The sequence below is a fragment of the Acipenser ruthenus genome, chromosome 4, assembly GCF_902713425.1.
Source record: "Acipenser ruthenus chromosome 4, fAciRut3.2 maternal haplotype, whole genome shotgun sequence".
In the NCBI taxonomy this organism is placed as follows: Eukaryota; Metazoa; Chordata; class Actinopteri; order Acipenseriformes; family Acipenseridae; genus Acipenser; species Acipenser ruthenus.
This window is the reverse complement of record NC_081192.1, coordinates 103181542-103204391: the sequence shown is the minus strand read 5'-3', so window position 1 is coordinate 103204391 and position 22850 is coordinate 103181542. Positions and strand designations below refer to the sequence as shown.

Below are 22850 nucleotides of genomic sequence, written 5' to 3'. Positions count from 1 at the left end.
TTTGCATTTCCTAAAGTAATTTCCCCTCAGCAGTGTCTTTGGGTGTCAAGAATCTTACTGGCTAAAAAGAATGTCAATCAAAAGGAGAAGCAGCTGGTTCGATACTGACAGAAAAGGCGGCTGTACCGGGGGTTATAATTTTGCGCTGCAGAGAAATCAGGGTCTACTTAGGGCAGTACCACATATCATGTTTTAAATTGAAAATATATGTTTGCCAACACTCAGTTTTCTTGCAAAACTAAACATCTGTTTATATAGTGAATGAATGTGCATGTCGTACAAAATGTATAGATTTATTTTGTTAACTTCAATCAGATGTGAGCTGCTTGAGGAGCCATCGGATGCCAAGGAGAAAGTGCAATTGTTTAAATCGTGTAGTTTCTTCTGTTGTGCCAACACTGATGCCATTAGCAGCTACAGTAATGTGACAGTTCTCCTGAAGAACTCAACATGCTCTATATTTGCAGTCACAGCTGTTTTTTTTACTTTATCAACTTTGATGCAGATCATTACTAACACTACCAGCTTTGACCAAAACAGGAAAGAATTGATTGCTCCTGTAAAACATTAACTTTCATTATCCGACAACTCTATTTTTACCAATACCATAACACATGCCATGTTACCAGTACTGTTGCTCTTGCATGAGCAGGGACACTTAATGAGGCAGTCCAAGGGCTAGATTAAATCTGAAATAAGGGCGGTATGCAAGTTCTGCGAGGCTGGGAAAACTGAGCGATGTTCCAGTTTGCGGTTATCAAATTAAACAATTCCTGAAATGTAAACACCACACAAGGAACTGAAGTTACAGCTTTCATGGATCTGACCAACTTTTGAAATGAAGGACGGGCCTGGAACTGCACAAACACCCGCTTTTGCAGCATGGAAACAGATGGGAAGAAAACATGTATTTCCTAATGTATGAACTGAAGCATTGTGCACAGATATTTAGACGCATATAGAAAAAATGATGCTAGCTGGGTTGGATTGCTTTTACATTGTAGAATAACAGGAAGACTCAAATGTAAAAAAAAAATTAACAAATGCCAGTAGATAATTTGAATAGGAGGAACATAACACATCAATAAATATGAGTTGTAATGTTTTTTCACTTAAATTCATTCTGTTACATGATACATTATGTTTATGTTGCTGACCCTGGAATGTATGGGATTACTTACTGGGATTACCTGATTTAAAGTTGAGAGATGAATCAGCTACTAGGAACCAGATGAGCAGTTTATTTTGAATATTTTGTGCAAAAAAAAAAAACAACACACAACACTTTCCTCCATTATGTAAACCAGGCTTGTACTGCAGATGTACCACACCCACGAGATATGTGCATAGTTACACAACACACTGGAGTATAAACTTAGAAAAGAAAAATACTTGGTGTCAGACTGCACAGCCATATTTACATTGAGGCAAACAAGACAGCTAGTAGAGGGAATCGCACCCTTTATTTCCATAGGGATTTGGTGTGGACCCAACAGCGATGCAGATGTATATAAAACATTGGTATGTAGACGTGCAAGATTAGACAGGTTTTTACTGTATTTGGTTATTGTCTCTTTAAATAATTAAAACAATTTATTAAGTACAACAAAATTGTTTTAATACCAAGCAATCGGGTGGCATTGTGTATTTTGTTTTAACATCTACATTTATCTGCATTAGCTAAAGCAGCAGATTGAATTTAGATTTAACTCAAGCCCCATGTTACTTTTGAAATTCCCATGTATTCTAGTCTTTACCCCACATAACGCTAGTTTCCCTATCTTTAGTTTTATGGGCAGGAATCTAGGGTAAGATTTAATTTTACAATTGTAATATAATTTATATGGATACATTTAATTTCTGTTGTACATTCGTATTGTGCACACAGAGCCACATAAAGCACAGGATTCACTGGGGATTAGACATTTATGATAGTTCTTAACCTGTGTGTTACGTTATTGGTGAAATCTGGATCCTGTCACTCTGCGATGCATTAGGGTAATATTGTAAAACAGGTCTACCAATGCATGTTATTATACCGGACTGGGTAGACATATCAATGCAATAAAGTGCTGAATGATTGACAGCATGATAAATCCAAAAGGAGGAGACCGTGTTTGCGGGAACTTTCCAACAGGTGGCGACAAAGAGAAACCTATTTCAGGTGAAGAGCCAGAAGAACCCCCTTGCTTCCATACAGCAAGTAAGGTGTTTAAAATACGTTATTTTTCTCAGTTACACGTCTGTAATACGATTTGCTACTACCCCAGATTATTATGGGTTTTACCGTTAAATTGTATTATTTGAATATTTAAATGGCCTGGCTAACATCTAGCAAATATTACTCCCAAATACGTATCTTACTTTCTGTAAAATACATTATTTTAAGATCAGTATGTACACATGGATGCTTGCACTTATTTTTAGTATTATTGCTTTTAATACAGTAGATTTCCTGAGCTATAACTTGAGGTACAGTACGTGTACACACGTTTGCAAAAGGTTATTGCGTCTGAAGACTGCACTGTGATAAGCCTGCAGTAAATGACCGTACAGTATTTGTTGCATGCGATGCTTAACAGTCTCATACCAACACCAGCTGTATTGCGCCTTTTTCTAAGAAAAAAGTCACCACTGCCAAAAAAAAAGGAAAACGCGAGCAACTCTTTGTACCGCCGCTAGAGTTCTCCTCGTCTCAAATCTGTTCAGTCTGCGATTAGACTGTTTACTCTCCATAGACCTAAACTGTGGATAGACATAATATACACACATTTAGACACAAGGAAAACTCTTCCGGGAATACAAATGTAACACATTTACCAATCACATACGGGTTTTTACAGAACCGCGAGTTACTGAACCGTGCATCCCCGACGAAGGTAAGAGTTTTGTATTGTAAATATGTGACTTGAAAATAAAACACCAAAAAGAGAGACGTGCTTCTGTTTTATGCGATGAGGATCTGAACATGGCGTCTGGCGTCTCTCAACTGCGGTGCAAAATATCAAGGACCGAGGGTTTCAAAATATATTCAGTCATGGTCAGTTGCAATGGTTCTTTGGAAAACTTCGGTAGACTACCACACAGAACTAGATTTTAAACAGTCTAGTTTCGCGGATTGTGAACAACTAAACAAGTGTTGGCAATTAATCATTTGCACCATTATTACCCTCCAGTTAACAGCCATACCTCAGCTGTGAGATCTTTTCAACGGAGGCAGTGCAGTATATCTTCTATGTAAATTTAATATTTAAGTTTAGAAGACGGCGCGTATACCCATGTGCATTTTAAAGTGATGGGTTGAGTCTAAATCTCAGCAAGAAAGACTGCGTAAGTGGCCTGGAAATGTAGAAATCCACGGACATTCCTGAACACTCAATCCGGGAAACAGATCAACACGCAGTAGGAAAGGGCTAAACAGCTGGCGTTTCGTTGACTGTAGAAATAATTGTTATATACATTTTGGAGCCTCAATTTTTAAGTTACATTTTTACACGTCTCAGAAATCTAGATTAATGTGGTAAAACGTGGGTTCTGTATTCCGATGTCAGTGATTTACGTTTATTTAATTACCGGTATTTCGATTTGCAGTGTTGAATGCCACATAAGGACACACTAAGAACTTACTACACCTCCTTGAAAAAGGAAACAAGCAAGGTGGTTGTATTCTTAAATCATCTGTAGCTCGCTTTCTGTTTTGCTTTACTAAGGTTTCTGGCAGTTTTTATTTTGCATATGTAGTTCTTACAAATGCGTAGCGTAAAGACAACAATTTAATAAACACAATTCTGTGCAGTGTAAGTAAGCAGTAATGTAATGAAAATGGACGTTTGTGGTTGCCAGTCAACATTACCTGCTTCTACTGGTCAGTGGGCGCGTTGCCTGTGTTATCATGTCTGTCACATCCACCGCGACCATTACCATGAAGAGTCGGGGATCCTTATTTGGTTGGTTCTTAGGTAGTTTATAGCATCACGTGATCAGCATATTGAAAACAGATGGCCACATTAATTGTATGCTACAATAGCTTTTGTTCAAGTTTAAATGATTTTTTTTTTTTTATATATTATGCATTTTTTTTTCTTTATGGTTTTGAAACAAGAACACAATCTTCACTGGAAAGACCCCTATACTTAAATGATAACTGAGGAAACCAGTTCCTACAGAATCCAGATGGGTTTGACATTACTAACCAAACGAATTAATTGGGATATTCTGTGTAGAATTTGCCAAAGATCTTAATTGTAAGTGTATAGATTTATGTTCCACATTATAAAAGCATTTTATACACATTAAGCATTGTCACTCGGGTCTACTGGACAGTAAATGAGATATGACATACTAATTAGGAGTCCCTGTTAAATTAATTTTAGAGCTGTGTTTGATCTTTTTAAGATTGTACTTGAATCATTCACTCTTGAAACTGTTCCAAATGGCATTTAAAGTTTGTGAGACTGGAGATGTAAGATGATATACCTGTTCTACTATAGATAATTAATAGAACAAAAGGAAGTTGTCTAGACTGCGTTCGTTTTGTGGGGAGATTACACATTTGTTCTTAAGTGATAGCTTCGTGTTCTTCCTTAGTACTGACAGTATATACTTGGCCGCGTTACAAATTTATCTGCCACATTTAAAGTGACATGTTTTAAATAATGGTACAATAAAGTCAGGAAGATAACGTTCTCCTTTTAGGATTTGTGGTACATAAAGTTTACATGTGCTTTATTTCTTGCAGTTTAGCAGTCAGTCCAATTGGCTATCTGCTTGGAATGTGCTAGAAGTTTGGTTAATCTTTGTTCTGTTGCGGAAACAAAACGGATTGTCAGTGCTGTTGCTTCCACAAAAAAAAAGGTAAAATAACCTTTTTTTTCAAGGCATGCTGTGTGTGTGCTCCCTGCTATAGGTTAAACCTTGTCATACCCGAGCCTAGTGTAGTGTGTATATATATATCTATATATATATATATATATACACAGTGCCTTGCAAAAGTATTCAGACCCCTGACCAATTCTCTCATATTACTGAATTACAAATGGTACATTGAAATTTCATTCTGTTTGATATTTTATTTTAAAACACTGAAACTCAAAATCAATTATTGTAAGGTGACATTGGTTTTATGTTGGTTTAAGAAAAATAAAAAACTGAAATATCTTGCTTGCATAAGTATTCAACCCCTTTGCTGTGGAAGCTCCCAGTTTACACCGATGAAAGAAATTGCCCTAACGAGGACACAATTACCTTACCATTGGCCTCCACCTGTGAACCATTAAAGTTGCTGTCACATTTTCTGGATAAAAACCCCACTGTTGAAGGATCATTGGTTAGGCTGTGAATCTGAAGGAAAATGAAGACCAAAGAGCATTCTACAGAAGTTAGAGATAAAGTAATACAAATGCATAGATTAGGGAAAGGGTACAGAATAATATCCAAGTGTTTGGATATCCCAGTGAGCACAGTTGGATCAATAATCAGGAAGTGGAAGCTGCATCACACCACCCAGGCACTGCCAAGAAAAGGCCGTCCCTCAAAACTCAGCGCTCAAACAAGAAGGAGACTTGTGAGAGAAGCCACAGAGAGGCCAACAATCACTTTGAAGGAGCTACAGAGTTCAGTGGCTGGGAGTGGATTAATGGTGCACCAGTCAACCATATCAAGAGCTCTGCATAACACTGGCCTGTATGGGAGGGTGGCAAGAAAGAAGCCGTTACTCAAAAAGTACCATCTGAAAGCACGTCTGGAGTCATGCCAGAAAGCATGAGAGTGACCCAGCTGCGATGTGGGAAAAGGTTTTGTGGTCAGATGAGACCAAGATAGAGCTTTTTGGCCAAAACTCAAAGCGCTATGCGTGGCGCAAACCTAACACTGCCCATGCCTCAAGACACACCATCCCTACAGTGAAGTCTGGTGGTGGCAGCATCATGCTGTGGGGATGCTTCTCATCAGCAGGGACTGGGCATCTTGTTAAAATTGAAGGAAGAATGGATGGAGCAAAATACAGGGAAATACTGCAAGAGAACCTGCTTCAGTCCACTCAAAAACACAAGCTTGGGAGGAACTTCACCTTTCAGCAGGACAATGATCCCAAGCACAAGGCCAAAGCAACATTGGAGTGGCTCAAGAACAAAAAGGTGAATGTCCTACAGTGGCCCAGTCAAAGTCCTGATCTCAATCCCATTGAGAATCTGTGGCACTATTTGAAAATTGCGGTCCACAAGCGTCGTCCAACCAACCTGAACAACCTGGAGCAAATCTGCCAAGAAGAATGGGCCAGAATCACTCCGACACTGTGTGCAAAGCTGGTACATACTTACCTCAAAAGACTTAAAGCTGTTATTGCAGCGAAAGGTGGCTTTACCAAATATTAATGTGTGGGGGTTGAATACTTATGCAAGCAAGATATTTCAGTTTTTTATTTTTCTTAAAAATATTTCCCAACATAAAACCAATGTCACCTTACAATAATTGATTTTGAGTTTCAGTGTTTTAAAATAAAATATCAAACAGAACGAAATTTCAATGTACCATTTGTAATTCAGTAATATGAGAGAAATGGTCAGGGGTCTGAATACTTTTGCAAGGCACTATATATATATATATATATATATAATATTTTTTAACGGAAGTCCTGTGCTTTAATTATAAACTGATGTAGACACTAATGGCATTTAGACGAGTTTGCTGTGTATGTTTTCCCATTTATGATAAAAAAGCAAATAAATAAGTGACTGCAAAGCCAAGAGGACTAATAAAATACCCAAGCAGTCACCACAGAGTACAGTACTGTAAGCCTACATTGTTTTATGTGCTGATCCATTAGGTGAATAATTCCCAATAAGGTTAATATGATTGTGTCTAAATTATCCCCTTAATTTAAGGAAATAAAATTGCATATTTAGAAAGAAAATATCTTGCATTATCTTGGCAAGATATTTGCTCTTATTTCAGTAGTTTTGTTTGCAAACAAAGTGTCTGAGTTGATTTGTACTGAAAAAAAAGTTAAGAGAAGAAATCTAATTTTAGGAATTTGAATTCATGGTCTCTTGTTTTGAGAAAGGTGGTTGTTTTAAGGAGCTTTTAAGGTTAGCGATTGCTTTTCAAAATAAGCTTATTTTTGTTGTTTATGAAAATCTTATTAAGATATCCATCTTGCCCCATTGGCAGATCATTTCTAACATAAAATTGAAAACTACAAGGTTTTTACTTTTTTTGTTCAAATTTGAAGGTGGTGATTTTTGCAGGAGTATGTTTGGGGATGACTCTGAATCGGAGGACAGAAGCCTTGTTTTTAAAATAGCTAGGCCAGCCTTAGTTTATGAAAGGACATCACCCCCTGCAGCACTGTCCCCATAACCCTGTGCTGGGGTGCTGGTGGAGCTCTGGCTTTGAGGGAAGTGACCAAGCCACCTACTGAGCCCCAACACCATTTTGTGCTGATTTTCAGAGGAGATGCACTGTCCAAGTACTGACTAGACCCTGTCTAGCTTGTTGTAGTTCTGAAATTCAAGGAGGTCAGTTATGACTGCAGACTACTGTTCAAGTGATGTGGATCAAAGCTGTATCACAGAAGCTTACTGTATATTGTGTATGGATGAAACCAAGTCTGTAGTTCACGAAGCATTGTCCACTGTAATTGTCTTTTGTTTCTGTCAGTATATTCTGTGGGAAAACTTCAAAAACCACCCCTTCTGTACAACTGTCTGTGAGATTCAATGTGCACACTGTGTTCAATGTTAACAACACAGCTCCAATTCGACCTGCTGATTTGTGTAATCTTAATACTAAGAGATGGATATTAACAGAGAGTATGGTCTCTTATGAATATATTACTGCTGCAGACAGGTGGTGAGGCACTTTGCCAAGGGGTATTTGAGAAGCTACTTTCTGTGTACATCTGTCACAAAGGCGTTCATAAAAATAAAAAAAATAATAAATTCATGAAAAGAAAAGCATTCAGGTTTGCCAAATGGATTAACTTACTTCTGAAAGCATCAATTGGTAGCCTCTAAATAGGAAATGTGGATATTTGTGCAGGTCTTTTGGCACAGTTCACCTTCCCTGGATAAGACAACTCTGCTGTTAGCAGCTGGATACTATATTTTTATGCTGCAAATGAGCAGATGTCTGATAACCAAGAGAAACACTCGAGTCACAGGTGGCTTTATTAAAACCGTTCAGGAAGGGAACGTGCAATATCCAACTGCTTACTGTCCTCATGCTGAAACGTATCTGCTTCCCCTGTCCTGCAGCTGGGGTCCTGCGGCATGTTGCATTGTACAGCATGCTTACTCTCCAGCTCTCATTCCTGGGTGTTTGTGCATTGTGATCTGCCACTACAGTAGAATATCCTCAGCTACTCTGTGCAATGGAAATGGCTGTATCAGCTGAGGTTCCCAGACTCCACTGTCAAATATATTACTGATATAGTACTGTAATAATAATGCTGTAGCACCACGGTCACTGTAAAGAGATTTCATTGTACAATTACAACCCAAGGGGCTAGAATTCGGGTGTATTCGATTACTGTAGATCAGGAGAAGGCTTTTAAACGTTTCGCACACCTCTTTCTTTAAAGAGACTTTCAGTGACTGTGTTACTGTGATACAGTGATGTTCATTGGTCCTTCTGTTTTCAAAGTGTTTCTAGTGATTCCTGGTTTATTTTTAAAGCTGCTCTCTGCTGGATCAGGGGTGTGGAACCACCCTGGTCCTGACTTGCACCCACTGTACTGTAACCTGTTATTGACTTTCGTCTCTAAAATCATGAGGTGCCAGCATTTGTAAGCAATTACTTCCTATTAAATCTGCTCTTAACCTGCAGTATCAGATTTATTTCAGGTGTAATCCAACCAGTAATAAAGTAAGGCCCTGTCCACACTACATAACCTATCTCAAGAACTGTACTAAAAAACGTTTTTAATTAGTCCAGCTCAAAGCGTCCATACTAAAGTACCGTTTCATGTTTAGTCAGGCTTAATGCGTACAAACACTATTAGAATAATCTGGTTAGTTCCTAGCAGCGCAATGGACCGTGGGACTTAATATGACATCATCCCACCATGCACTGCATTTTATGTTTACAACCTGGCAAATATGGAGCCCGTGCCGATGGAAGACATAGCGCTTCTTAGCATGAACATTATGGCTTTGTTTCTTAAACACAAGGTGCATTTGATTATAACGTGTGTGTTCTGAACTCTGAAGTTCTCCTTGATCGATTTCATCGCTCTTGATATCAATGTGTCTTGATGTCAGCATTTGATAACGTTGCTCCATGATCCACCATTTTACAACAAGCCTCAGAAATTGTATACTGTACAGCAGTATTGATAGTCGTTCTCAGCTCCTTCAGGCTCCTGTTCTGAGTACTGTATTTGTAATGTCCACGTGCCAAAACATATCAGAAAGCATTTTGGGATATTGGAGGGTACACAGAAAATATAGTTTGGTATTACAGCGTCCACACTTCTGACAAACAGCACAACGTGATGCGATCTAATTAGAACTAGTACGGTATTAAACACTGCGTAGCATGGACACAAACCAAGCATTTTTAAGCCAGTTTAAAGGCAACTAATACGGTTAAAAGGCATAGTGTGGACAAGGCCTAAGTATTTCCTGATTTAATAAATAAAATCTAAACTTAGTCTCACCTGGGTTTATTCGGTATGCTTGATTAGTAGCGGTGTATTGAATTCAACAATGGAGGATAATCAGTTTACCTTGAGTTCAGAGTAGATTGAAAAAGCCTTCTAGTCGAAAACCTCGTCATTGAATTTAAGTTTATTTTAGTATTTCTAAAAGTGATATGTTCATGATACAGTCAAAGCATGGAAAAAGACTAGCAGCTCATAAACTAAACTGATCGCAGCCTTAAACTGGGAGCAGGTTCCAAATTACTATCAATCACATGAAGATCAGATGCTGGTCATTTTTCCAGGCTTACGTGAATGCAGCAGAAAGGAATATAGACCTAAATAAAACCTCAGAAGTCTAGTCTACCTCTTTATTCACGTTGCAGTATTTGCAGTCTAGTAGAGGACATGCTGGGTTCCTGCACCATTAATGAATCCTGTGTTCTCTTTCACAATGATTTCTTTTTGCATTCTTTGTGAGTAGTTTGTCGTTCCTGGTTTCATTTCACAGTAGAATCAAAGAGTTATTTTGCATCAAAGTAGATTATATTTGCAAAAGGTTTATTTATCTTTTGTTACAAAAATAGTTACCGGAAGTAGCTTTGTTTTCCAAAATATTACAACTGATTTGTGTCATTCTAATAATTCTTTATAGGTCTTCATTTTTTCTTCTGAATTTAGTAATCGGCAATTATTTTTATTATTTTCTCCCAATTTGGCATATCCAATTATTTTTAGGCTCAGCTCACCGCTACCACCCCCTGCTGACTCGGGAGCGGCGAAGATGAACACACGCTGTCCTCCCAAGTGTGTGTCGTCAGCCGACTGCTTTTTTTCACACTGCAGACTCACCGTGCAGCCACCTCAGAGCTACAGCGTCGGAGGACAATGCAGCTCTGGGCAGCTTACAGGCAAGCCCGCAGGCGCCCGGCCAGACTACAGGGGTCGCTTGTGCGCGGTGAGCCGAGGACACCCTGGCCGACCTAAGGCCTCCTTCCCCCTGGCGGCGCTCGGCCAATTGTGCGCCGCCCCCTGGGAGCTCCCGCCTACAGTCGGCAATAGAATAACCGGCGACCTCCAGGCTATAGGGCTCATCCTGCACTCCACTCGGAGTGCCTTTATCAGATGCGCCACTCGGGAGTCCCTTCAACTGCAACATAATTTCAGTTTGCTGATTATTTGGGGGTTTTCAGAAACAAATAGACAGCTGGTGTCATTTCACTCCGTTACCATTTTCTTAACTTTTTTTACTTTTCAAATCTAACATTTCAGAAAGAATGTTTGCTTTTTAATATTAACATATATTGCAGTACATCTTCCATTCATATTACAATTCAAAATGTATCATTAAAATAAAGAAGAAACTGGTCACTCCTGTACAGTAAGAGAGTGACACACAGGCTCTACTTTGTGATTTTAGTGGGTGTAACAACTATGTATTGTTTTCATTGTTTAGGCTAATTGAGAAGCAAAAAAAAAACATGTCCTTGTTGTTTTTAAATAGCACCGGTTGTAATGTTACCCAGAGTTACTGAATTTCAAGGGTGTAAATTACAGGCATTTGACTGACTTCAAGTAGTCGTCTATCAGTCTGTTACAGTGTGACTTTGCACTAGGAGTGCTAAGTGTTGAAATAGAAAATACTGTGACGAGAGGGACTTTTATTCAAAGCGGATGGGAGAGTTCAGGGGCAGTAAGTTTGATTATTTAATACAGTTAATTATTAGATAACTGGCTGCTGAGAATGATCAGACAGCTATTTTGAAAGCTCACTTTCTCCGACAGGCGTAGAATACAGCAACCACATTGTAAAGAGAAAATAATGATCATGCATAACTTCAGACCCAGAAAAAAAAAAAGACTGGCACAAAAAAATGCATATTTGAATGTGTTGCATGGGTTCTAGAACTTGCTGCTGTGCTGTAGATATAGGTAATGCAAAGGACATCTTGTGTGCCCTGTAAAGATTCTCAGTTCAATAAAGCCCACAGCATGATGTTCTGTAGTGTTTTCAGGTCAAATAGAAAGCTCCCTGTAAGTCTGTCAAACACTGGCAGCACTTCAGGGTCACTGATGAACAGCACGTACAGTTTGTCGAAGCTGTGCACCACCTCTGTAAAAGGGGTGTTATTAACATCAATGGCATTGTGGCTTTGACAATAATCTTTGCATCTGCCCGCTGCAAGGAAATAAAATGGGTGTTCCCTTTATATTCCACAATTGGATCTGGGCATCCAAACTCGTTCTATTATGTACCCTGAACACATATTAGAAGTCATTAAATCTAATTAAAAAAAAAAAACAGCCTTGATATTAACGTGCTTAATCTGTTTCTACAGAACCTGTAGTGGTTTAAACATTTACAATACTTTATAGACATTCTGAGTGCGAGATCTACACTCTTTTCATTTAGAAGTGTGGTGGCTGCTAATAATGTACAGCTATGGCCAGTTTTGCATCCCCCTATAGAATCAACACATTTTGCTTCATTAAAGTCGAATGAAACCTGCTAATAATGTTATGTTAACACATTGAATTACATAGATTTCCCTTTATACTGACACATTTAAAAATGTGACATTTCAAAATCTTACATGAAATACTCTACTACTGTTATGGCTTCCAGTAGACTTTTGCGATATCATTTTGTGGTTTATATGATTACATGATGTCAAATAAAAGATCAAAATGATGTTTATCGTTTTTTTTGTGATGTCTCAATCCTAAAATTCTAGGTGATGCAACACTTCTGGCCACAGCTGTACAGTAGTGATGAGCTATTATCACTTTTACAAGTTGATTCGATTATCGATTCAATATTTGAAAATAATCCTGATTTCTGTTATCGATTATTCTAATAACATCATTCTTAGGGTTCCTGATTAAATGTTTATTATTATTATTATTATTATTATTATTATTATTTCTAATTAAAAACTAAAATAAAACTTAAATAACTTTTTTCAACAGCACTTTCAAACCTACAAAACATACATTATGCATTATATTGAAGTCAAGAATAATAATAAACATTAATAACTACAGTTATTTTTATAATATTTTGTTTCAGGTTGCCATTCTTTATTATGTTGCGTTTCATTTAATAATTACTAATTATTAAATGAAACGTAATACAAGAAAGTTATTTGAGAAACCGAGTCACCAATAACAGATACATACAAGTGAAAGTCCCAGTAAAACAATACAATAACTTTGGGGAGATCACTTATAAATACATATTTATATCAAAATCCACAAACCTTCAGTTGAGGGTGATTGATGTGACGTGGACTGCCCCTATGTTTATATAATTTCATATCCGTCGCTTTTCTCTTGCGGAACGAAACGTCATGAATAAGGTTATTATATAAAAATAGTTTTTATAAAATGGCTTAGATAAGTTAAATGCTGTAATTGGCTGAACAAATTGACACAGACGTCATTTAGTCCACATATCATCTAATGCTGGTTTACAATCTAGGGACATGATGCCGGTTACCGGCCATCGGTGTGAAAACAGCCTCAGAAATGACTGGTAAGCGTCTCTTGAAGCCTGAGTAGATTCATTTCCTACAAAAACAACAAAAAAACATGCTCAGAAGCCCCTCCCTGGACTGCCAGTGCAGTGCAGTGTTTGGCTGTTCCATGAATCCTCCCTCAGATGTGGGAAATCAGTCTGCTTTCAATTCACAAATGTCATTTCATCGTGAACATGTTACTATATTTGGCATTTAACTATTTGGCATTGTTAAATGAAATGCTTATGGCAAATAAAAAAAGTACAAAATATATGTTGCAATCAAACAGTCTTCAGGGCCTACATGTTCCCTCAGGGCCAGTCACATAAACTGCAAGGTATCAGAAAAATGCTACTATATAAAAAAAAAACTAGAGCAAATTTAAAGTTTTGGGTAGCAAAATGCTACCAAATATACGTTAACCAAGCTCTATTTCCAGACCCTTGCCAGAACAAAATATTTATTTTGTTTGCAAGATCATAAAATATACTAAAAAAGTTGATTTTTCAACAATAGAGCATTTTTTTAAATAAATAATAACTTTTTTAATAAGTGTACCTGGGGTAAACTAAAGGGATTTTGTTTTTCACAGTTTAACATGAATTATTGAACCTATACTTTATTTTACTCAACATAACCTCGACATGGGAAAACAGTAACAACTGCAATGAAATGTCAACAGGCTGCATGACAACACAAACATTGATAAATGACGTGTATATAAAAATGAGCTTCTATATAAAAATAGTGTCACCACCTAGTTATTATAAGACAGATCTAGTAGATGTATAAAGTGAAAATGTGGTATGTGACAACACTGTTTTCTGCTTTAATAAATATGTTTAAATCATGAAATATCTTGAAATACCTATTTTTAGACCGTGAAATACTGTAAAATGACTTTTTTTTTTTTTACATTGAAAAAAATGCATTTTTAATGATACAGATAGACATCTCCATTTTACTTCAGGTTTACAAACCATTCAGCCCTCATCATCTGGAATGAGACACATGTTTCTGTGCCCACTGTTGCTTGCGTGTTCTACAGGACAGCAAGCCAGCACACGCTGCTTGAAACTACAGCACTGTGGACATGCCCTGACAAGCAGCTGTGAGAATGAATCAAGAAAGGGGTTAACAAAAAAAAAGCTTAGTTACTTTTTAAATGTGTTTTATTTGTACTTTATGCATTGAAATGTATTGTTGGACAGCTGCTCCTGTTAAACAGTGTTCCCAGCGGATACATAGACCAGCTGGTAGAATCTGTGGATTAACTAAAGGTGTGCAGTACTTGTGTTTTGAAAGGCATTGCCCTATATTTTATTAGCACTGGGCCTTTTTTTTTCACTGCTTCATTGATCATTCAAGTCCCTGATTCCTGACACACCCCATCAAGGAAGTGTCTATGGCAGGGTGGGTGTGTACAGTATTAGAAGCACCCAGCAAGCATACAGCACATGGCTGTGTATCTCAGTAATAAAACAACGTCAGCCAGACACAGGGGTTGGGGGAGGGGTGTAAGCCCATGAAAGGTAGGTAAGTACTGTAATGGACTATATCTATTGGTGTAAAAACTAGATGAGGTTTAAAAGTAACTAGAATACAACAGAAAGGATTTCACCTGGCTGGCTCTAAACACTGTTGCAATTGCTCATTGTCAATGTGATGAGAACAGCTTTTCATCTACAGAGTAACAATGCTGGTACTATGCCTTTTCCTGTTTCTTTTGCTGCAGGTTAAATGAGTAGAGATATCATGTCACGTGTAGCAAAGAAAAGGCAGGCAGACCCCAAAGTGGTCCAGTACATATGGGCAGCCATTGAAGTCATCCGGAATCAGAAACAAATTGCAAACATGGACAGAATATCCAAGTAAGTTTTGCAATAACTACTTTTTTTTTCTATACGCTTAATTTTCTCGCTTCTAACAATCATTTTAAAGGTGCAGTAGCTGAAGGTGTTAAAATTAGGGGTTTTAATCAATCTTGAGATAACACGCCTGTTTGCTGGTGATATGAGATTGTATTGAAAGGGAATTACAAGTGATACTAGTGTGACGTAACTTTGCTTTCAAAAGTGAGGCGGAACAGTTTCTGCAGCTGGGGCTTGCAAGCAGATTATTCTACCTAAGTTAAATGAAGTAACATTAAAAATCAACATTCATTTCATTCAGATTGGCGCCTTTGAGGTCGTGAAGGAGGGGGTATTTCACATCCGTTGAGACCATAGACATCGGGAATGGTATTGTGATTGAGAAATTTCACAATGAAAAGAAGAAGAAAAAAAACAGTTATTTACTACCGGGCTGTGCCTTCTCCTCTGCTTGAGCTAGCCCATAATGCATTGCGCACCTATGCTGTCTCAGTTGATTTCCATTTCTGCTGGGTCCTAGTGGAGGCTTCTATACTAACTAGCGATTATACGAATACATTACTGTGAAATACAAGTTTTAGTACTGCTGCAATGTGAGGGGGACATGGCCCCCGTGTAAATTACGCCTATGAGTAATACAAAGTATTAACATTATGCTATTTTCTGAAAATGTTTCATAATGCCAGCTAATGTTTAATATATTGTTTTTGGTATACCGTAAGCTTTCGAGTTTCAGACTAACAAAGGTAACTTACCAAGTGTTATTTTATTTAGGTTAACTGAAGAGAAATGTAATGTACTCAGTGCTATTTTAGAACATAAGAAAGTTTGCAAACGAGGAGGCCATTCGGCTCATCTTGCTCGTTTGGTTGTTAGTAGCTTATTGATCTCAGAATCTCATCAAGCAGCTTCTTGAAGGATCCCAGGGTGTCGGCTTCAACAACATTACTGGGGAGTTGGTTCCAGACCCTCACAATTCTCTGTTCTGAATGCCCCTTTATCTAATCTGCATTTGTGACCCCTGGTCCTTGTTTCTTTTTTCAGGTCGAAAAAGTCCCCTAAAAAGTACGATCTAGCTGTTCCTTTTCTGATGCCGTTTGAAAGAAATACGTTGAATAAAGAGAAAAATCATCTTGCGACTACAATGAAATTATACATGTGTAGGAATACTGTGAAAGGAAAGCACCGATGAGCAAATGTTGCAATTTCCCCTCTTTTTTTTCATAATTCTGAGATATTGTGAAACACTGGGGATACCTTCCAGTTGCCCCTCCGCCATTTTTCAAGATTTCTTTGTCACACATTGTTTTTAGTACCACACTCAGGTAGACAAGATTAATCGATCCATTATTTTTAATCGACCAAAACCCACCGGTGTGACTAATCATTACTCGATTAAAACCCCCTAGTTAAAATCAATTTTCTTAGCTTCAGCCTTAGTTATTGTAGCCATTAGCTACTCTAGTAGGTCTGAGGTGTGCAGATTCATGCAGGGGAATTGGTGGAGCCCTGGCTCATAGGGTAGAGCACACACAACTAAACCATAAACACCACTTCCTCACCTTTTCAATTACCTTTACAAACAGGTGCATGGTGTTTCTGATTAAGAGCACATTACCTTTACAAACAGGTGCATGGTGTTTCTGATTAAGAGCACATTACCTTTACAAATAGGTGCATGGTGTTTCTGATTAAGAGCACATTACCTTTACAAACAGGTGCATGGTGTTTCTGATTAAGAGTACATTACCTTTACAAACAGGTGCATGGTGTTTCTGATTAAAATGACATTACCTTTACAAACAGGTGCATGGTGTTTCTGATTAAGAGTACATTACCTTTACAAACAGGTGCATGGTGTTTCTGATTAAAATGACATTACCTTTACAAACAGGTGCATGGTGTTTCTGATTAAGAGCACATTACCTTTACAAACAGGTGCATGGTGTTTCTGATTAAAATGACATTACCTTTACAAACAGATGCATGGTGTTTCTGATTAAGAGCACATTACCTTCACAAACAGGTGCATGGTGTTTCTAATAAAGAGCACATTACCTTTATAAACAGGTGCATGGTGTTTCTGATTAAGAGCACATTCAAAGCTGGAAGGGCTTAATCTGCTATGCAATTGAAGTCTTCAATTAAACCTTGTTATACTGCAGAAAGGCAATGGTCTGAACAGTCTATAGTCAACTATAAGTTGATGTGCAGTACAGAACTTTAATTATATGCAAGTGACTTGTTCTTCCAAAAAGGGCTCATCTCTTTACACAAGTGATTATCCCTGTATTTACAAGAGACAGACACTAGAGTGTACTGTACTTGAGCAAATATAGAGTACTTTATTGTAACTGTCAATGGGCAGGCATGCAGTCTGGGAGCTTCAAAGGCCTGGAATGGATTTGTTATGCATGAACACACACACACCTTGAGGAATATTCACAAAAATGTCATGTTTTCAAGATATGAAAGAATTTGTAAAATCACATCCAGATGTCTTTAAAAGACTCTGAGCCAGGAATAATATCATGAGGATGCTGAACAATTGTTCAAAGGATCTCTTATTGTATCCCTCTGGGGTGCATTTCTCTGGCAGGGTTTCAGTAGTGGTGCCGTGCTTTAATGCCTTGCATATAGAGCAGGGGTGTACAATCCCGGTCCTGGAGGGCCATTCCGCTGCAGGTTTAGCAGGTAAAATGACAGATAGAACTACTTCAGGGTCTGGATGGAGGTTACATTGGTTCAATTAAACCATTTAGAACAGGGTTGGAACAAAGACCAGGAGTGGAAGAGCCAACTTTGGACCCCTGATATAGAGGATACGCCATGAACCATGAAATTAGGCCTCCAGTGAAAGCTTCAGTTGTAGAGGATGTTGGAGAGTATCTGAAAGAGGATTCAGAAATAAAACCAAAGCTATACATTAGAGGTGCCTGTACAGTATGTGCATCTGTCTGTAAACCACACTTAGAGAAGTACTTATCGTAATTGGCATGAAACTTAGTTTGGCCATTCTTTAGGACAAGTTGTAGTAGAGAGTAGGAATTGTATGTATGTACATACCACCTTAGAGTTCTTCTAAACAGAGAAGCGCTTTTCAGTTGTTATGAAAGTATCAGAATCTGGGTATATGTGGAGGGGACTCTCCATGTTTACTGTACTTACTGGATACAGCAGCTCTACTCATAGCTTTAGTTTCATATTTAAAGCTGTGGGATTTTAGCGCAGCCTAAAATTTAACACTATAACAACATGCCTTTGTAGCATCCTTACAGTGGTAGAGCGGCCAGGTGTCTATGGTGGTCAGGAGGCAGAAAGGAGACTCAGGACTGAAGAGCTGCAAGTTTATTTTTTCTTAAATCAGATTATAAACAAAAACACAGCTCACCGAGCCAAAATAAAAAGGTTAAACAAAAAAGTCATGAACACAAAATGAAACAGAAAATCAATTACCCAAATCTGGCACTATCACAGTGGGGTTTTAAATAAAAATACAGGAGCATTTCTCTTCTCTTCTCACCCCCACCCCCCCCCCCCATATCTAATTCAAAATCTGGCACTATCACAGTGGGTTTTTAAATAAAAATACAGGAGCATTTCTCTTCTCTTTTCTCTCCTCTCCCCCCGCCCCCTCTCTCTCCCTGTTCTACCCACTCTCCCTCAGGGTGTGACACGCAGACACGTACTGGGCTGCCAGTTCAGTGGTCTGCTTCTCCTCTGCTAGAAGGATTGGTCATTTTTCAGTGTCAGGGAGAAGTATAAAATTTGGCACTAGACTCATGATTTCTGTTAGCTATTTGTCCCTTGTTTCTTTGTATTTAGAGCAGGACAAGAGGCAATGCACCTCTGGTTCTACCTCTCCTGATTCACAGTGGCAGCACAGCCTGTGTTCTCTTGCTGCCCAGGACTTTTTGTGTCAGCCGGTTTCGATGGCCAGGCTGTGGTCGCTGAGTCTGTATTTAGTTAACGTTTGTCTTTCCTTATTGTTTTTAACTATGATTTGGTAATCAATCAATTTCTTTCTTTCTTTCTTTCTTTCTTTCTTCCCCTCTCTCTCTCTCTCTCTCTCTCTCTCTCTCTCTCTTAGGAGCTTTGGGCTCTGTTTTTAAAGGATGTGGCTGTTCCCAATTAACACCATTAGGAAGAGCCACATTCTCACATGTTTTTGACACGGACAGGAATTAACCCCACCCCTGCCAACCACCACCAAAACACACAAAAACACCCACACTATTTACAGGCAGAGCTCTTGCAAATAAAATAGCAGGGGGTTCCCATGCTTGTATTTTGAGGCAAAATTGACGTACTCATGAAAATGTAACATGTTAAAACCTAATAAACAATTTTCTTAAATTAAACCATAAGAACAACTTTTGAGATTTATTTAATCTTTTATTATTTTTTTTGTGAATTAATTCAGACTAGACTACTGTCATTATATCTACTTTGTATAATGTTCATATAATGATAAATGGCAGTGTAATCCCAATACTGCAGTACTGCTTGTAAAAAGAGAGTGCAAACTTGAAATGCAAATTCATAGACTGGCAGCGTTTGTAAAGTGCGGGTTTTTGAAAGTGTATTGAGACCATGATTTATTCAGAAACATAATGAACCTCCTGACTTGAGCACCACCTGCCAGTTATGCCATTTAGTCGTGCCCTCCCTTCTTGTGAAGTGATGCAAATGTGCTGATTGGCTACTTCCAAAACAAAATAGGGGGAACATGCATTCATACAACAAAAAAGCAAATTTAATTGTTATTCAAGAACTATCTGGTGGACTACCAGTAGCAAATGTACTGTATGTATCTCTTTTGGATATGTATCACAATGCACACTGCACAACTCTCTCGTGATACAATATCATATAGAGACATTAAAGGAATTGGTAGACCCCTAGCCAGTAACATTATACAATACTGTGTTAAAGACATTGATAAAGACGTGTGTGTGCTGCAAATGTTTCAGTTCATACAGGGGGGAAGGAGTTGCTGACTTTGCATGGGCAGAAATAACAAATTTGGCGATTTAATGCAAATCCTTCTCTTCTAAACAAGTAACACCTGAACTTCTGTGCCAGGAAGTGTTGTGGCAAGCATATCAGTCCATTTGGACATAAAGTAGAACCGAAATAGAACATGGAATGAGCAGCTCATTTCTGGCAGCGTAGAGTCAGGGGCCTGAGTTACAATGTTTTACAATTTGCTTTTTTGTTTTGTTTTTGTTTTTACATACCGGTAAACAGAACTACTGTAAATAAGTGGAATTGATAATGTTTAAGTGAGATAACATAATCACTGTATATCAATATGCTTTCATTGTAAACGGTTGGATGGTCTCCCTGCTTCAGCTATTCACCCTCTTCGCTCCTTCTCTTCACTCTCCTTCCTCCCGTGCTCGCTCCTTCTCTTCACTCTCCTTCCTCCCGTGCTCGCTCCTTCTCTTCACTCTCCTTCCTCCCGTGCTCGCTCCTTCTCTTCACTCTCCTTCCTCCCGTGCTCGCTCCTTCTCTTCACTTTCCTTCCTCCCCTGCTCGCTCCTTCTCTTCACTCTCCTTCCTCCCGTGCTCGCTCCTTCTCTTCTCTCCTTCCTCCCGTGCTCGCTCCTTCTCTTCACTCTCCTTCCTCCCGTGCTCGCTCCTTCTCTTCACTCTCCTTCCTCCCCTGCTCGCTCCTTCTCTTCACTCTCCTTCCTCCCGTGCTCTCTCCTTCTCTTCTCTTGTCCCCCTGTGGTGGAAGCAGCTACCGGTTCTCCTCAGGACTGTTCAGTCTTTTACTGCTTTCTGCGGGCTTCTCGAAACCCACTTATTCAACCTTTATTTCTTTATTTGTAATTTCCTATTTATATATCTTTTTGTGTTTATAAATTTATATTTATTTTGTATATATTATATTTGTTTTGCATTTTTATTGCCTATAACATATACTTTTATGTTTTGTTTAATTTCTTTAAGTCGCTTTGGATAAAAGCATCTGCTAAATAATGAAATAATAATAATAATAATATATCATCCATTGTATGTAAATGTTTGTGTGCAGGTACTTGACGCGAGTCTTTGGCATGCATCCCAAAGAGACCACACGACAGCTGGGCCAGGCTGTGAAGGATGGGCTGGTTGTGGAGACGCTGACCGTGGGCTGCAAGGGCTCCAAGGCCGGAATCGAGCAGGAAGGATATTGGTTGCCTGGAGACGAGATTGTAAGTGCCACTTCTATTTAAGAGTGGGTCACATGTTTCCTGTTGTAATGTCAAGTAGTGGAGCTCTTGAATTATTCATAGCTCAAAAAAAGAAACGTTTAGGGCCTACTCTACATTCTGTTACTTCATAGATTGTTCTAATGGTTGTTTTGCAAGCTTGTTGTATTGTATTATTTTAAAATAATAACTGATAGGTGAAATGGTAGCCGTGTCAGTCCAGAGATGATAGACAAAGAGAAGAAGATGTGATCCCTTTTATTGGACTAACTAAACAGTAATTAATCACAAGCTTTCAATACCTCAGAGGTCTCTTCTTCAGGTGAAATTAGAAAAGAGAGATTGATGTTTACATTCAAAGGTGACATCAGAACTTTAACAAAAATAACCCATTTGGGTTCACTACAATGCTGTGTTGAAATAAATAAATAAATGAATAAATATGAATAAAATGCAAATCATTGTAACAGTATGTACTAATAATAGTAATATATATTTATATATATATATATATATATACACACACATACACACACACACACACATACAGGGCCAGAAGTTAACTTTTTAAGGCAGTAGTGAGGATTTGCTGCCTGTCTGGAAAGTAGGTAGGTAGTAGGTAGGTAGCGGTTTATTCGACGATGAATTATATATAAAAATAATGTAAAACATAAACACCTACCTTGTTTTAAATAGACTGTATATCCCAAACTATCACACAGTAGGCCTATATTTAAATCAGAAAGTATTTATTGAAACCACCTTGTGCTCAACTAAGTAATGGAACTAATGCAATTCCTTGTCGAAATACATTTTGTTTTGTCCTTAGGTTCTACAAGAATGCAACCCTATCTGTCATCTAAGCATTTGATATGTCATCAGTATGGTTAACCAGGTTATGTTTTATCGGTGCAAATTAAGTGGTAAGAAATTATCCTCTCGTCTGTCTTCAGTTGTTGACTGAGATTTTGGTAACCATACACACCTATACAGCGATTATAAAAAAAAAAAAAAAACCTGTGCCACATTATCACTGAATCCTGCATTGTATGACCATATAAATTATAAGGTTACAAGCACAGCCAAGCTATTATGAAAATGAAACATTTTTTGTTAAAGCACACGTTTCACTAGTTAAACAGGAGAAGTATTCAAGGTAGTGATAATCAATTATAAAAAGAAAACAAACAGATAAATGAATGCACCTCAAGATTTTATTTCGTCTATTATTCGTACTGATAAAACAAGGAAGCCGTTACTTCTTGGTAACGTTATAGCTAGCTATTTGCTCCAGGTTTTTTTTTTTTTTTTTAGTCAGAGTTTTGATAAAGTAATAATTATCTGTCTATTATGAGTAATATAATCGCTTTTATTACATTTTGAAAACAAACAAATATTTAAATTATGAGCGAATAAGGGGCTCCCGATTGGCGCATCCAGTAAAAGTGCAGGATGCGCCCTATAGTGTGGATGTCGTCGGTTCGAGTCCAGGCTATTCCTTTGCTGAGAATCGGAGGTCCCAGGGGGCGGCGCACAATTGGCCGAGCGCTGCCCGCAGGGAGGGAGGGTTAGGTCGGCCAGGATGTTCTCAGCTCACCGTGCACCAGCGACCCCTGTAGTCAAC

The 22850-nt window shown here is 38.3% G+C and overlaps 1 protein-coding gene across 11 annotated transcripts in view; it reads left to right on the top strand.

The window, feature by feature from the left end:
* Positions 1-2693: 2693 nt before the first annotated feature.
* LOC117400200 (zinc finger MYND domain-containing protein 11-like) overlaps positions 2694-22850 on the top strand; it is a 42167-nt gene continuing 22010 nt past the window's right edge. For 4 of the 11 annotated variants that reach the window (XM_059023301.1, XM_059023297.1, XM_059023300.1 and 1 more), the window contains exons 1-3: positions 2702-2879; positions 14891-15026; positions 21070-21229. In XM_059023301.1, the coding sequence (XP_058879284.1) occupies positions 14896-15026; positions 21070-21229 (291 nt within the window). In that variant the 5' untranslated portion in view covers positions 2702-2879; positions 14891-14895. Of the gene's footprint in view, positions 2880-3021; positions 3041-4229; positions 4245-4738; positions 4855-14890; positions 15027-21069; positions 21230-22850 lie in introns of those variants that run through there. The other 7 variants (XM_059023293.1, XM_059023294.1, XM_059023302.1 and 4 more) reach the window with 7 other exon arrangements.